This window comes from Musca autumnalis, unplaced genomic scaffold (genome assembly GCF_047663935.1).
Source record: "Musca autumnalis isolate F117 unplaced genomic scaffold, ASM4766393v1 scaffold_4, whole genome shotgun sequence".
NCBI classification, from domain to species: domain Eukaryota; kingdom Metazoa; phylum Arthropoda; class Insecta; order Diptera; family Muscidae; genus Musca; species Musca autumnalis.
In genome coordinates, this window is record NW_027411977.1 from 75403060 (window position 1) to 75421340 (window position 18281).

The 18281-nt window shown below is 39.2% G+C and overlaps 1 protein-coding gene across 8 annotated transcripts in view; it reads left to right on the forward strand.

Moving 5' to 3' along the window:
* Pura (Puratrophin-1-like) overlaps positions 1–18281 on the forward strand; it is a 326190-nt gene that overhangs the window by 180819 nt on the left and 127090 nt on the right. For all 8 annotated transcript variants that reach the window (XM_073984425.1, XM_073984426.1, XM_073984429.1 and 5 more), the window contains 2 exons: positions 3588–3708; positions 11767–12606. In XM_073984425.1, coding sequence (XP_073840526.1) covers positions 3588–3708; positions 11767–12606 — 961 coding nt within the window. The remainder of the gene's footprint in view (positions 1–3587; positions 3709–11766; positions 12607–18281) is intronic.

Genomic DNA, 18281 nt, shown 5'->3' on the forward strand with positions numbered 1-18281 from the left:
AGACAAACCCTCTTCCCGATTTCAAACACAAAATGTTCTGCTAATTATAAAGCGGTCATCATTATCCTCAGTACATTTTTTCAAAAGATTCCCCATTTGGTAAAAAATCACAGTTTCTTTATGAGACTTTTTTCTATTGACAGACCAAATAGCGACCACAAACCTATTAAAGGCCACAAACAGCTTAGAGCTTAGAGCGGTTTCCAAGCAAAATTGAGAAAGCCTAAAAAAAGCCCTAAAAATGTGAACATTGACCGCGATTTATTTGAAAATCCCTTCGGTGATTTTTTTGTTTTTTGATTTTTCTCATCTATGAACATTGTAGTTTCAGAAACCGCAAAAACTTCCAGGTGTAAGCACCTTCCACTCATACATTAAGTTAAGGCGCACCGTGTTTATTTTTAATTAAAAGGGGAGTGTGTTAATTAGGTAAAAAATTGTCTGGGGCCTAGAGGTAGATAGTTACACAGAAAAAAATTATAGCCATTTGATAATAAAAATCAAAGATTCAATCAAAAATTTATCGATTTTCAGGCGATAAAAAATTGTCATATTGACAAAATTCAACAAAATTATTTGATCACAAAGTAAAAATACAAATTATAAAATATTTCACATATTGACAAACATATTTATCAAAATATTCCACATTTTGCTTGATATGTCAATATTTGAAATATTTTATCAGTTCAATGTAAAAAAATCGATAAATATTTTAGTCAATATTAAAATTTTATTGTATCAAATAATTTTATAGAATTTCGTCAATATGATAATTTTTTTATCGCCGATTTTTTTTCTGTGTATATAGCAATAAATTTTCAAAAATTTAGTTTTTTTTTAGTTTTCTTGTGTTTTTTATTGTAATATACTTTTTTCTTTACTATTTGTATGGAAGTCAAGCTTAATCTCTTAGCCGCAGAGTTTTTAGGTGCTTAGGTTGAATTCTCATTCAAATTTAAAAAAAAATTAAAAACATTGATTCTTCTTGTGGATTATTTTTATTTGGTCTTTTAATTTTTTTTACATCAAGTCGAGAATATGATGTCAGATAAATGGCCGCCGGCACAGTTTATTATCATTTGAGCCCTTTTTATGGCATTTTCCATCACATTGGCCAAAACTTCCGGCGATAGGTCCTCACATTCTTGACGGATATTGTCTGTAAGAGCTGAAAGAGTCTGAGGCTTGTTGACATAAACCCGCGACTTCAAAAAGCTCCACAAAAAGAAGTCTGGAGCGGTCAAATCAGGCGATCTTGCTGAACTCGTTGATCATTGCTCTGTATCGTTCACCATTCACAGTAACCGTTTGGCCCGCGTCGACTTCGAAGAAAAAAGGTCCGATGACTCCTCCAGCGAAAACAGCCCACCATACAGGGACTTTGAGCAGGTGTATTGGCTCTTCATGGGTTAGACGCTGATTTTCAGTGAAATTCACGTTGTGCCAAAGTCACCGACCGACTATTGGTCAAATAAATAGTCACCAATATTCCGCGTTCTGGAGCAGTGTAGCATAACATTGTTTATTAACGTATATTTCGCATGTGTTTACTACACAAATGTCAAAACAGAACTGACATTAGGGGCCAATCGCAAAATTTATAGCATTTTCTGATAGGAGGATTACTTATGCGCCATCTTTTATAAGAAGATTGGTTCATTCGTTTTCGAGCTCTTTCTTATATCCCAAACCGATTTCGTAAACGATATTATGTACTATGTTGAGGGTTTTAACCTCCCTAACAATAGTTGTAAAGCTAAAACCAGGTATTCTGTGGCAGTGTACGACATTCTCATTTTCACCATTAAATTTCATTGCAAATATATGGGATATAAGACCTTAATCCTCGGTAAAATTCTTATTGAAAGTGGTATCTTGAGGTTGATATGCCCTTTGTGCCGGTGTTTTTGGTAATTTTGTGGTTCTAAATTTTCGCATGTTTGTAGCGTAGAAGGAGGTGTTAGGATAGACTGAATAAGAGCTATCCCTTCACAAATATCATCAACCATAGTATTCAACGTACAATCATTTGCGTACGTAATTGTGTTCATTGTCTCTGGAGGGCGCGACACACGGGTGCTACAACAGTAACGGAGATTTCACCCCTCATTGGAGAATTCTTTCTTTCTCTCTGCTGGCATTCACACATTCTGGTATTCCAACTCGTATTCCAAACTAAATCGAAGAACACCTTCCGAAATTCTCAAATAGTGTCGCATCATTGGCTGTACCAAAAGCTTCTGGTATTTAGTGACACGGCATATTCTTGTTATGTCCTCTGCTAGTACACACCTTCGACAGTCTGTTTGTGATAATTCTGTCAATTCTCCATAAATACTGGCTACTTCGTATGTATGTATGTCAATTTGCTCATTAGGTTCCAGTGTAAGGCCGTTTCTTTTGAAACGTAAGATGGAGCCTATACCTAGCTCTGATCTTTGCCAATCGTCCATGGGCGTTTATAACGTCATCAACTATGCCATTTTACAGACCACGGGTGCGAAGAGAGTAGCTATCAACAGGTTGAATATTAGTATTACCATGAAGCGCTTGTAATAATTTCCATCCGTAGCGAGTGGTTTTATGGACAAAATTCCACCATTATGAGTATTAAACGGATTAGCGTATGTTGGTTGTCGACATAACCTTATCAGTATCTAACTGCTGGTAATCAGCTCGGTATTGACCAGGTGGGGCTTAATTATCAATAATCGAATGGAAGTACTCTAGAATGTCTCAAACGACTTCGCCTTCTCAACGATCGGACTGCGACGCGGTTGAACAATAAACATGTTGACGATAACGCTGTAGGCAACAAAGCGAATCGCAGAGAGCGAACTATGTAGTAGACAGTAGCGAACGAATTGAAGGGACGACGGCTGTTCTTATATTTGATTCTTCTCTTGGACTGCGTTTAACGTCATCTAACAGCCGAAGTGTTTGATGTGATAACTCCGTATTGTGCATAAAAGCGTAACTTTACCTCAGGTTGTTTCGACGAAAATATTGGACATATAGTCCAACCACTCCTTCCGCCTAACTTTCTGTACCATCCACAAGAGTTAATAGTCACTTCTTTGATATTAAAATAAAAAATGCTCTTTCATAGTCAACTCAGTTCGAAAATATGACCAAAACTATCAACCTATAGAACTGATTATAGCTCAGCAATATGCCAAGGTGTCTGACGTTAACAACTATTACCGGTTTTACTGGATATTCGTAAACAATTACTAATATTTTTTGAATTTTTTCAAACACTATAGTTTTTTTAATATCTTATATGTTGACGCAAATGGAGGCAAGATGAATATGATTTGAATTTAAAAAACGCACACACACATTTGTCGCCACTTGGACAAACAAAACATGATTCTACACAATTTTACATTTGCTTGTTTGAAAATAAATTGCATTTTTATTACATTTTCAATGTATACTAAAAAAACAATAATAACAACAGCACATTTGTTTATGAATATTAAACAACCGCAACAATACTTTAATGACATTTATGACAGTCATGTTTTTATGGTGTTTTTCCAATTCTAATTTTTTTGTTCTCGCTTCTTTTTCGTTTGTAGGCTTTAATTTGGTGTCAAGGATGGCCTCTAGTAACACCTATTGGCGAAGTTATACTTCATTTGGGGGGCCTTGATGACAAGCACCTGAAACCCGCCGAAATATATTTGTGTGTAAAAGCAGGTAAGTGTTGAACAAAAAGAGACGAAAACAAGAACTTTTTTGTCGGTAAGCAAAAAAACGAACACATATGTATGTATATTGCGACATGTATATTGCATAACAAAAACAACAAATGTTTCAATTATTTTCTAGTTCTTTGGTACATGCCTACATATAACAGGGGCTCAAAGGGCTAAAGAAGTTCCAATTTATTTTGTTAAATTCCTTCCATATGTATGTATATGTATGTAAGAAGAGTGATTCTATGCCCAAAAATGGACTAAAGTTAGATTGAAAAGAGGGACGTGAATACCCGCATGACACGTGCACTTAAGCCAGAGTAGAGTTATTGTGCATTCTATACCCAATTTGTATAGTTTTTAATTTTAGAAGTAAAACGAAAACCCTTAACACTTTTAATTAATTGTTATACCCTCAGCATTTATGCTAACGTGCCTCATCGAAATAATGATTTTAGACCCTAAGTATGTTTGGACGAAATGTGTTTCAGACAATTTGGAGTCCATTTAGCCTTGTCCGTCCGTCTGTCTGGCTGGTGCGCACGATAACTCTCGAACGGATGAACCGATTTGGTCCAAAATTTGGCTTTCGTAATATTTTGTCCAAACTTAGTTTAAATTCGAAGATGGGTTATATCAGTCCCACAAAAGTTCGAAAATGTTCGGAAAATTTGTGGTAACCGTTTTGGTCCATACTTTGCATATCGTAAATTTGTTACCAGGGTTAGATGAGGTTCCAATGTGTACTCAATCAATCCACTTCTTTGGGTACCTCCTACACAAAACTTCGGAAAAGTTCAGTTTAGGACCTGGTCTCAAATCGCTTTGAGTTTTGTTGTAACAACTTGTATTCACCTCCCCCTATACTACGGTACACGTTTTATCTGGGGGAAGTCCATACTTCCTGAGAAAACAGCCTGACACGTGAAAAACCCCCTATGACACCGTGTGTAGTGGTCCGACCGCAAGATAATTCTCGAATGGATCTGGCGATTCGGTCCAAAATTTGGCTTTCGTAATATTTTTGTCCAAACTTAGTTTAAGTTCGAAGATAATCAATATCGGTCCACTCCTTCAGATACCTCCCCCACAAAAGTTCAAAAATGTTCGAAAAAATTGTGAGCACGATAACTCTTGCAAGGAGTGACCGATTTGGTTCATACTTTACACATTCTAATATATCTACCAGATATAGATCAGGTTCGAATATGGTCTAGTTTTGTTCAAACCTCGGGTACCTCCCACACAAAATGTCGGATAAGTTCACTTTAAGACCTGCTCTCGAAACACTTCGATTTCTGTTGAAGCAACTTGCATTCGCTGCCTCATTTACGACGTTTCGAAGATCCTTTGGAAATGAATACCGATGCTGTTCGTTGTGGTCCTGATTACTGCCATATTATGTTTTTCGTGGACAAGTCCATGCTACCTGGCATACTGGTCCAAAGTTATAAGATGACCCACTGAAATGACTAGTGGGCCCAATATATATCAAAAAGGTATGACTCTTAAAATAAGGTCCACTTCCATAATGGACTATGTCGGTACATCCCTTTAATTACCCACTCCGCAACACTTTAATCCACATTGTTGTCGGTAAGTTCAAATGTCCAAAATTCACACAGGCTGGGGGTATATCTCTGTCGGCAAAGCCGACTGATACTTTTTTCCTTGTTTTATTTAAATCTCGCATAGTGTCGTTTCCCAAAAACTGGGATCTGGTAGGGAAAGTGTTTCAACGTTTAATCGACTATTCCGCATTCGTCTTTGTTTTTATACCCTCTACCATAGCATGCAGGGTATATTTAATTTATTTTTCCGTTTGTAACGCATTGAAATTATAATTTGCGGCCATATGAAGTCAAGTTCCAGATGGGTTAATATCGGCCCACGTTTTGGTATAATGATGTCTCCCGATTTTTGGTATTTTGAGAATTTAGCTATAGTTTTTAACTGCCACCGTGGTGCAATGGTATTCACACCCGCCTTGCACGCTAAAGGTCGTGTGTTCGATTTCCAAGCCAGACAACATCAAATTTTCAACGGTGGCAAAATACCCCTAGTGATGTGTGCGACATTTCTTGAGTATTTCAGCCAAGTAAAACTTTTCTACAAGTGGTGTCTTAGGACACGCCGTTCGGACTCGGCTGTAAACAGTAGGTCCCATATCATTCAGCTAATATGAATCGGGGTGCACTCATTGATATGAGAGAAGTCTCCCTTGTCCCATCTGGGATGTTTGTGGAACAATTATTATATTATTTTAACTGAAATGGCTGTAATTTGTCATTTGAGGTTCCTAGCGACACTTCTTCACCAAAAATTGTCAACAGAGATCCAGGTTTTGGTATGGCTTCCATATAACGGTACCTTCCGATTTTCGGTAGTTTGAAGATTTTAGCTACAGTTTTTGACCAAACTACCTGTAATTTAACATTTGATGTTCCCGGTGGTCACAAAATATCTCCACCAAAATATCTCAACCAAAAATTGTTAACATAGGTGCTGCCAGTTTGAGGACATTTTCAGATATATTTGCTAACCTTATTTAGGCATTTAACTCGTTTATACATGGGGTTTTTTGGAGACGAAATTTTTTGTCACGGAATGCCCGGTCATGGTTTTGCTTCGTTTGTCATGGGATGCAGTGATGAGTTAATTTCTGGTATTATTCAGGCCTGGCATTCCTGCGGGAGTATAACGTTAGGTGAGTCTTCATTGTAGTCATCGGACTATAAAACTCCCCCGCAACCTTTTCAGCCACAGTCAGCAACATGCCTTGCCTTCAGTTTAACTGTGATGGTGTTAGCTTGAAAATCAATTGTGATTGTGTGTTATGAATCAGGGGAGGATAATGATCGCGGAGATTCTAGAAACGATTCTGAACATCCCCTACAGTCTTCATATACATATGTACATATGTAGTCTTCCACCTAATTCGCTTGAGCTTGACTCTAGTGGTCCAGTGCTCTGAGTGTATAGGAGTAGCAATAAATTGTGGAAACGCCGAGGTATGTCTTCAGAAAGTGAATATCCCGCCGATTAACTGCTGTGTCCGGCGTTATTCTTCTGACATTAGATCACTGATGGAAGGCGATATCCGAGAGATCCTAGGAGATTTTAATACACATCATCAGCTATGACATGCAAACCTAAAAAATTGCCAGCGGTGGGATTCTCTAACTTATTTTTTTGTTACCGACAAAAATCGGTAAAATTGAAATGCTTGTAATTTCGGTAATTAACGAAATTTGTCGGTAAGTTAGCAACTAAAATAAAGTGGCCGCTAAGGCCTACCGATAGCAACAGTGTTGACAACTTTTATTCATAATTTTGCGTTTAAAAAAATGCGTCAGAGAATCCCACTACAGAGAGGCATAGCGCTGACAAAGCAGATAGAATAGCTTCACATTTCCACCGTGAAAACAGGAAACTGCCATAGTTTGCCAGACCTATACATCGTGTCACCGAATGAATTGACATAGGTAGTACCATGCCTCTCATCTACTCTACATCTACACTCTACTTCACAACCTCTGAACGCCGTAATTTCCTTAAACATGAGAAAATCAATTGGCAAAGATTTAGAGAATTTCCACCCGAAATAATGTCGAAATGCATTTCTTGCTACTTCGGTGCCGCCCACCATATTCCTACTAGTTGAATACCAGAAATAATACCTAATTTCGAAGCAGGGCCGTACAAATCCTGGCGACACCAGAGTCAGAGAGCTGAAAAAAAAACACTCTACTTCACAACCTCTGAACGCCGTAATTTCCTTAAACATGAGAAAATCAATTGGCAAAGATTCAGAGAATTTCCACCCGAAATAATGTCGAAATGCATTTCTTGCTACTTCGGTGCCGCTCACCATATTCCTACTAGTTGAATACCAGAAATAATACCTAATTTCGAAGCAGGGCCGTACAAATCCTGGCGACACCAGAGTCAGAGAGCTGACAAAAAACACTCTACTTCACAACCTCTGAACGCCGTAATTTCCTTAAACATGAGAAAATCAATTGGCAAAGATTCAGAGAATTTCCACCCGAAATAATCTCGAAATGCATTTCTTGCTACTTCGGTGCCGCTCACCATATTCCTACTAGTTGAATACCAGAAATAATACCTAATTTCGAAGCAGGGCCGTACAAATCCTGGCGACACCAGAGTCAGAGAGCTGACATTGGATGTCAATAGACTTGTCGGTGTGCACAAACGGAAAAAACGGCTACAGCATTTGTAATTCTGCAACACTGGAACCGGTAGTAGTAAATTGTAAGCAACGGTTAAGGCGTTACTATTACTAGAAAATGATTGACATCCGTGATCCGACCGGCGGATAGAAGTGTTTTACGTCGTTTGCAATCTCTTCCAGCCTAGTCGAAACCAACATCGTTTACGATGAGTAATGTTGCAGATGATATTCGAGTCGCAAAATCATCCAAAGCGCTTGGACCTGGCGGCGTTTTAACGGAGATGCTAAAACAGCTGAATGAACCAGATGCCAAGTGTCTGAGCACAATCCTCAATTTATCGTTAGCGAGCTTACTAGTTCTCGAAGCCTTGACAATATACAGGGTAATCCAGCTACTGAAACCTAGCAAGGATGCCAGCAACAGTGAAATATACAAGTCGATCTCACTTTTGTCACCAGTACAAAAATAGCTTGAAGCGATACTGCTCCCCAGCATCATATCGTGTTATGCAGTTGCGGATCATCAACACGGGTTCCGGAAGCATTATAACACAACAACAACAATTAGTCGAGCTCTCAACCAGAACAGTCCGTGCCACAGAATAGTGATGGTAGCATCGGACCTGACTAAAGCTTTTGATATGGTAAGCCATGCTAAACTGTTCGAAGATGTTGAGAATACTATCATTCTGCCTTGATTGAAACGTTGGATCACCAACTACATACATGTTTGGTCGCCAGCCATACGTGGAATTCGGAAACATGAAACATTGGGTGATCTCTCGGGAATTGTTTAACCTCTACCTTTCTTAAATTCCACGCCCTTCCGACTGCATTGTAAGTGATACGCCATGGGAAATCTAGCCAACTTGCTGTGATGCAGACCCCTAAAAATCAATAGAGGACTCATCACATCTTCAGTGGATCATTTACAGGAGGAGAATAAGATCTTGCCGGTGCGTCGGCACATGAGGATATTGTCGATTCTATCTATGTCTGCTTGGGTACTATAAGCTATAGGTAAATTGCCATTTAGTGGATAGACGCCCAGGCATACCGGAGAGAGAGAGGTCCAAAGATACTAAAGAGAACCTCTAGATCAACAGGTTAATAAGTCATATTTGAGGGATATTTATACTGATGGAGTCACTGAATATTGGGCTTGGTGGTCCCGCTACTGAAGACTGACAAGGATGCCAGCAATGGTGAATCATACAGGCCAATCTCTCTTTTGTTACCTGTGGCAAAGAATCTTGAGGATTCCGCATAACAACGTGATATCCAGTAGCAGATCATCAACACTGGTTCGGGAAGCATCATAGTAGCTATTTCCGCATATATTAGCCGAGGTCTCATACGGAACAGGCTGTGTCACAGAACAGTGATGGTAGCATTGGACCTGACTAAATCATTTGTCAGCCATGTTACGCTGATATCTCCGGAAGTGGTTAACCTCTACTTTTCTGCAATTCCATGCTCTTCCGACGGAATTACCATAATTACCAACGCAGATGATTCTACGCGTCAGGTCCCACTGTTGGTACCATTTTTGTCAGTCTGAATGGCTATGTTCTTGATCTTGTTGAGTTCTTCCACTTAAGGATTATGAAAAAATCGGTTACATAGTCAACAGCCACACCACATAGACTGCGGTGATGAAGCTCCCACGGACTGTGTAGTTCGATACGTAAATAATTCCTGGGGGTCACATTTGCTAATATAAGTCACTCGTGCATGCTACAGCTATCTGTGACGAGAAGTAGGAACAAGTCCCTAGTCGGCAGCACTTGAGGAGAAGATAATTAATTGTTAACCGCATACGACTGCATCGGCATATGTCATGCGTATGCAGCGCCAGTGTATTATTTTGTCAACATACGCATCATCTCAACATCTATTAATATTAAGTTCTATACGAAATTATATGGCTTGGGAACTCTATTTTGCCTACCAGCCATTTAGTTGGTCACTTTAGGATTTGTTGGAAGTTTTTCGGTCATTATGACATGAAGCACGGATTTCGCTAAAAGTTATATCTTTTTAAACCCTCAGCATTTATGCTAACGAGGGTATATACACCTTCATACGGGCAAAATTTGGCTTTCGTAATATTTTGTCCAAACATATTTTAAGTTCGAAGATTGGTTATATCGGTCCACTCCTTCCGGCACCTCCCCCACAAAAGTTCGGCAATGTTCGAAAAAATTGTGCGCACGATAACTCTTGAAAGAATTAACAGATTTGGTCCATACTTTTCACATCGTGAAATTTCTACCAGACTTAGATGAAGTTCCAATATGGACCCCGTCCACTCCTTCAGTTTAGGACCTGCTCTCGAATAGCTTTGATTTTTGTTGTAAGAACTTGTATTCACTGCCCCCTATACGACGGTATAAGTTTCATCAGGGGCAAGTCCATGCATCCTGAGAAAATAGCCTGAAAGGTAGAAATAAAACCCCTATGACACCGTGTGTAGTAGTTGGAGCGCAAGATAACTCTCGAACGGATCTGCCGATTCGGTTTGGGAGTGGCCGATTTGGTACATACTTTACGCATCCTAATATATCTACCAGATATAGATCATGTTCAAATATGGACTATATTTGTCCACTCCGTCGGGTACCTCCCACACAAAATTTTGGATAAATTCACTTTAAGACCTGCCCACGAATCACTTTGATTTTTGTTGAAGCAACTTGCATTCGCTGCCTCAATTACGACAAGTTTTTTTAGGGGCAAGTCCATTTTTCTTGAGAAAACAGCCCGAAAGTTGTAAAAACCCCTATGGCAGCATATATAGTGGCTGGAGAGCTCGAACCGAATATTGCGTTCGTCCACACTTTGGATATTGTAATATTTCTTTCAATATTATACGAAATTCGAAGGTGGTGCTTATAGGTCCACTCCTTCCGGTACCTTCCCCACAAAAGTTCGCTAAAATGGTACGCGCGATTTATCATAGACGTAGGAACCGATTTGGTCCAAACGTTGGATCTCTAAATATTGCCGAAATTTGGGCCCATGTGTCCAATCCTGGTGGTACCACCCACACACATGTTCAACATTTTTGGGTGGTTAAGGGTCTGTTCGAGGATCCTTTGGACATTTTTACCGAAGGTTTTCCTAGTGGCCCTGTTCACAGCGATATTATGTTTTTCGTAGGCTAGTGTGACAAAAAAGCTCTATTTATCGATATCCCCGCCAATTTTTGAGCGTTTATACTACCCATACTTTTGTCGGTACATAAGTTTTTTTGGGAAAAAAGTATTTCAATCAACACAGGGTATATCTCTGTCGATAAAGCCGACTGATACTTTTTTACTTGTTTAAATTAATTTCTCGTTGGAGTCGAGCTTAATGGCCGATGATTTTTGCATGTGAAAAAGGAAAGCCGTTTCGTACCCACTCAACCATCACTATATGACCAGTTTCGCCGTTGGTTTAGCGGCTCATCAGGCATATCGACTGTGGTGTGGCTTCGGTATTTTGAAGAATTTTACCACATTGTCCAAGCAAATAAAATATTGTATTTATTTTTCGCTAGGGTTAGAAAACATTCCTACAGAGAATTGTCGGTATAGGTCCGGCGCACGATTTTGATGCTATTTGTTGGTTGTCAAAGGCCACTAATTGTTTATTTACATGGTATAATTATTTCCCAAGACAACACAAAATGCCAATATAAAGTCAAAATGTGGTTCAAAATACAAAAAATCTTATAATAAATAAAATATGGGGCCACCGACGTGGCCAAACCTACATCTAATATATATTATATAATATATGCTTATACTCATATATTCAAATATTTTATTATTTTTATTCACTTATACCTCCTTTTCTTACATTTTCCATTTGCAGATGAAAATAAGTCCGAACCAAAACTCTATGCAATTTGGCGTACGCCACCCTTAAATTGTCCCGTCAAAACGCGAACAATATCAACAACAGCCACAACATCATCGTCACCGCTGTCAACGATAACAACTGTTGCAGACACACCTTCTGCTGGAGGAGGTGATTCAACACTTAATACCGTTTCCCTTGATCCATACGATAACTCTTTGTACCTGAGTCCCATAGCTCTCGAAATGCTGAGCGACGATTTGCCTCAACTTTTACAAAATCTTTTAATTGGTGTTGAACAAAGTTTAGAGCGTTTATCGCTCAATCAAGTGTCAGCATCCCACCATCATTACAATGTCCATGCCGAACAGAAAACATTGGCTGGAGGGGGGAACAAAGATGCCGAACAAAAGACTAACAACAATAACCAAACGATTGCACCGAGCTCACCTAAATGTATACTCAGACGTAGTGAATTAATTACCAAAAATAATAAATTACACAACAACAAATACATGTTACGTCGTTTCACTAATCGACAGGATAGCATGAATTCAACATCTTCGGGTAATAGTAGTGCTAGTGGTCTTAGTACATCGTCCAGCAATTCAAGTAATGCATCGCATCCTCCTGCCAAGGGACATTTCAATCATGCAAATAACAACAGCAGCAATGTTTGTAATGGTCACAATAACAGCACCAACAACAACAAACAAGTAGAAAATACAAATGAAAACCCATCAAACGATTCGAATACATCACCTGCCCTGCCACGATTTTGTTTGGGAAAATCATTTCCCCACATTGACAGCGATGAAGAAAATGCCGAGGAACGTCGCAATTCTTTAACAGATGGTAAGTTTTGAGATGTTCATAAGTTTTTCTAACGTAAATTGCTCTACAAAATTTTCTCAAACTAAAATTTCTATAATCGAAATCTCAATATGCGGTAAAACTTTCAAAAGCTGAAGCAATGTCAGTCATTCCTTTTGATAGCTATCATACCCACCAGTTATTTTTGTTGGTGGCCGTAGGATTTTTATGGGTTTTGGAACATTATGTTTTGAATCATGAATTTACCCATTAAAAACATTATATCAGTGTAAACAAAACCTCAAATTGCGCCTCTAATATAAATTTTAAAACAATCCTTGAACAGTCCTTACACTGTACTTAAGCGAAACTATGTAAATGTGTGTTTGGGAGGTACCCGAAAGGTATCTGCTTAGAACAAAATCGATTCGAAATTGTCTGAAACAAGGTCTAAAACAACAGCTGCCCGGGTGCCACGGGTGGTGGATGATCTGCGAGGACGATATTCACACTGTAGGCTGCCAGGCATATCCACCAGATGGTGATTTCCAAGCAAGTACTGCATCGTCATCATCCTGTTGTGACGACGCACAGGAAGGATATTTGTCTCCTTATGTAAATGGTCCACTGCAGACATGAGGTGACACCCTGTAGCTGTTCTCAGGGCAACATTCTGACAGATGTGTAGTTTATCCCATTGCTTATCACTTACGTTAGCAAACCACGCTGTCGCCGCATAGCTTACCACAGACCGACCTATCGCGTTGTATGTGGTTAACAAGGATTCTTTATCCGCACCCCAAGTGCTGGACTTGAGGACCTTGTTCCTGTTTCTCAGTTTATCGCAGATAACTGTAGTATGCTCAATGAGTTAGGCATTTAGCCTGTCACAAACGTTACTGATATTGGTACCTGACGCCATGAGTGTACAATCATCCGCGTACGTAATTAACTCAATGCCGTCGGGAGGGCGTGGAATTGCAGGAACAGTTCCGGAGATATAACCCCTCCTTGGGAATCTTCCTGCTTCACTCTACGGGGTTTGGACTTCCTGTCTCTGAATTCAACGTATGACTGGCGGATATCCGGAGGGTAGTATTCTCGATATCCTCGGACAGTCTAGCATGGCTGACCGTATCAAACGCTTTTGTGAGATCCAATGCTACCATCACTGTTCTGTGACATGGTTTGTCCTGCTTGAGTCCTCGTCCAATATATGTGGAAATGGCATGCAGTTCAATCAGAGTCGTGAAAAATACACTCCAATTCCTCACATTTTAACAGCATTTGGATGCGATTCAACGATTGACATCCATTTTTCACATTTAAATTGCATCCGGATGCAGTTCAAGGGAGTCGTAAAAAAGCCACTCCGTTCGATACATTTTACAAGCAGTTGCTTAGTGATCCCTAGCAAGCAAGCCAATTTGTAGATACCTACAACTACAGAAATTGTTCAAAGATCGAAAAAGTGTCCATCAATTTCTAAAATTTTTATATAAAATAAGCAAAATACAACCAAAAGTTGGGAACATTTTTACTCACGAGAAGAAAATTCCCTAATGAAGTGCTGTTGGAGTACTTGTCGAAATCTCAGCTGGTGATGGGAAGACAATATGAGAACCCCTTTAGCAGATGATGCAAAAACGTTTCAAATGCAAAAACACATTCCGAAGAGTGCCTTTAAATTCAACCCAAAGCACTGCATAAAAACACGTGATTTGGATGCAAATTGGACTGCATCCTATTCTACCCTAAAGGGTTAGTTGAAATGGGATTCCAAAGGGTTAGTTAAAATGCAGTGCTAATGGAGTGGATGTTTCAGTAGTCACGCTCTTGTAAAATTCATGAGTGAAAATGCATAATTTGATGCACTTCCAGATCACTTGTACATATGATTGAACTGCATCTTTGGAGGCAAACATTTTGCTGGGTTATTAACCTATTGGCGGGGTCTCATGTACTACTGTAAGATTACGCATTCAAACCGAAAAGTAGATGGTGTCCACTAGGTGCAGTATTTCCAAACCGGAGCTGATCCACACTCCATATGAGTCTCCTGATACTTCCAACAATTTTTGCGCCCTTTAACAGTTTCTGGCGGAACCTTGAAGTAGAGTTAACTCTCCCAATTGACTCACTGAAGCTAATCCCGCATTTTCATTTGGATTTCTTCACCTCTTGCTTATAACTAAGACTAGTCAGGTCTTTATTCCACCATACGAGTTCAGATTTCTAATGATGCCAATGACTTCTTCCCTAATCATATTGTGGAAGGTGGCTGTCACTACTTGCTACAAAATCAGAGATTATTATTATATCCTCAGCATTTATGCTAACGTAATATTTTGTACAAAGTTAGTTTAAGTTCGAAGATCGGCCATATCGGTCCACCTCCGCGGGTACCTCCCCCGCAAAGGACCAACCGATTTAGTCTATATTTTACACATAGTAATATTTCTACCAGACATAGATCAAGTTCAAATATGGACTATTTTAGCCCAGTCCTTCGGGTACCTCCCACACAAAATTTTGTAATAGTTCAGTTTAGGACATGCTCTCGAATCGTTTTAATTTTTATTGTAGCAACCTGTGTTCAATGCTCCCATTACGAGGGTACAAGTTTTTTCAGGGGCAAGTCCATACATCCTGAGAAAATGGCCCGAAATCTGTAAAAGCCCGCTATGGGACCATGTGTACTGGATGGAGCGCACGATTACTCTCGAACGGATAAACCGGTTCAGTACAAAATTCGGCAGTCGTGATATTTTGTCCAAACTTAGTTTAAGTTGGAAGATGAGCCATATCGGTCAACCCCTTCAGGTACAGGTATAGGGGCAAGTTCATACTTCCTGAGAAAATGGCCCGAAAGCTGTAAAAATTCGCTATGGCACCACATGTAGTGGATGGAGCGCACTAACTTTAAAACGGATGAACCGAATCGGTGAAAAATTTGGCAGTCGTAATATCTTGGGTGCCACCGTGGTGCAATGGTATGCACGCCCGCCTTGCACGCTGAAGGTCGTGGTTTCGATTCCTCGGCTAGGCAACATCAAAAATTTTTCAGCGGTGGCAAAATACTCCTCAGTAATGTTGGCGACATTTCCTGAGTATTTCAGCCATGTAAAACTTCTCTATAAAGTGGTGTCTTAAGACACGCCGTTCGGACTCGGCGATAAACAGTAGGTCCCATATCATTGAGCTAATATGAATTGGGGTGCACTCATTGATATGAGAGAAGTCTGCCTTGTCCCTTCAGGGATGTTTGTGGAACAATTATATATAATATCTTGCACAAACTTAAATCAAGTTCTAAGATGGGCTATATCGGTCCACTCTTTTGGATACCTCCCCACAGAAATTCAAAACCTTTCGTTAAAATGATGAGCACGATAACTCTCGAAGGCAGTGACCGATTTGCTCCATACTTTGCACATCGTAAAATTTCTAGGAGACACAGATCCGGTTAGAATCGTTTGAGTGTCCTTGCACAAGAGTGGCAAGTCCATACTTCTTGAGAAAATGGCTCGAAAGCTGTAAAAACGCCTATGGCCAGTAAGCATCATCTTCGAATTTCACCACCAGCCATGCATCAATCAAATTCATATTTTTTCGGCAAGTTCATACACCCAAAGTTATGAAAACCCTCTAAATACATACATTTAAAAAAAAAGTGTTTTAATTCACACAAAGTCGACTGATACTTTCTTACTTGTTTAAAATAAAATTGAATAATTGCCCACATATCGGGTTGGTGTTGCTGCCTTCCCAATGAAATTCAGGGTAACTTGCTTCGAATCATATAGGATCAATATAGGATACGACGCAAACGACCATGAATTTCATTGGGAAGAGCTCATCCATGAGATTCCGCAAACCTAGACGGAAGTCAGTGAATAAATATAAATTTGATGCCGCAGCATCCAACAGACAGCCGCAGCTCGTCTGTAAAAAATAAGAAAAGACGAAAAGACGCAGACGTCTTAGCACAATGAGTGGTAGTAAGTCACTGATATATTTCAACAATATTTTGCTTAACTGTATCAATACAAACTATTTCTTAGGCTACTCTTACAATACAATTCTTATCACTAAACTCTATGTTCTAAAAATACAAACATTTCATAGTTGAAGAGTTTTCCCACAATGCATGTGCCTTTAAATCTTAAGTGCATAGCTCACACTCATACCACTATCGATACCAGCTACCACTGCATGGGGGATCTTCAACTCTTATCTTAAAACACTTCCATTATCAAATCAATGGAAAATTTGAAAATCTGTTCAAAGTATTTTGAACATGCTGCCCACTCGCAAAGAGATGGCAACAACAAAATTCTGTTCAAAGTATTTTGAACAGTCAGTGTCATGGTTTGCTGTGAGGTCGCCACTAATCCATGCGACGTTCAATCGCCGCTACTTAAATTTCACAGAAGAATTTAAATTAAATCATGTTGGCAATGTGTTATTCGGCTCTTGTGGCTCCCAGGCTGGGTTAAGTTGGTGGTTGTAAGTTCTTTAAGAGCTTAGGGCCATTATTTCAGATTGTGGACAAGAAATAGGTTATGTAATGAGAATCTCAGGGACTTAAAAAGATCGCTTACTCCGTTCATGTGTCATAGTGCCCATCATCCTAAAACCATTACTTCAATGGTGTAGTTTTTCGACCGAATCCAAATTAATTTAGCCTCTTTAAGTCGTAAGCTATATAACGATAGACACACTTCTTGGTAAAAGCGCTTACATTAACCTTGGCCCGACAAACCCTAGCATTAAATAAAACACAGCTGATTAATTTTGAAAGTTTATATTTGTTCAAATTAATGTTAAAGTCAATCAAATAAATCTCAATTCCCCTTACCCCTCCACAATGGATAACCCCATTTGGGGTTCTTTTTACACTGGAAACCATAACGGAATTTTCCAAAACGTGATGTGGGCAAATTTACGCGACTACAAGCATCGTACTGTCGGATATTCATTACACTCTTCTCACAATTCGGACCACAAAAGTTGTGAGCATAATTAAGAAAGAAAATGTGTTTCACGGTACGAGCTTGTTTGTCCGCCAAAACAACTTCTTCATGTAAAATATCCAAATGTTGACCAATAAATGTTTCATAGGCCAATTTTAGACCACCTAAATCGGCTATTACTTCGTTCACTTCATGGGTAGAGGCAAAATCTACTTTCAAACGACGCATTGTTATACCAAATTTCATATAATCAAATATTTCATCAGCCATGTCATAGTCATACGAACCATCTAGGGCAATTTCCAAATTGTTGGGATTAAAAGCCTTGACGATTTCACGTGCCAAATGGAAACCCAATGCACTGTAAATGTAAAGGTCTTGCATATCCAGACTATAGAAGGGATATTGCATCAGGGTTAGGGGTAAAAATATGAGATTGTTACGTGCATGTAAACGGGGTAAATGCATTTGAGCAGAATTTTCCACTGGGCCAGAGAGGGTGTTCAAAAGCATCATGTTTTCCGAAACTGCAGAATCCGTTTTTAGGCTCTCATGGGTAATGTTGAATTTAAAGTGATTTAATTTTAAAATATTTCCATAATAATCATTGGCATTAAGTTTCAAATTCGCATAGTATTCATCTAACGCCTCTTTTGAAATGTCCACAATTGTTGTCAACCTCAGATTTTCCAATTTCATCTCCATGTAATTGAGAATTTCCTTGCGAAATTGATAAACATT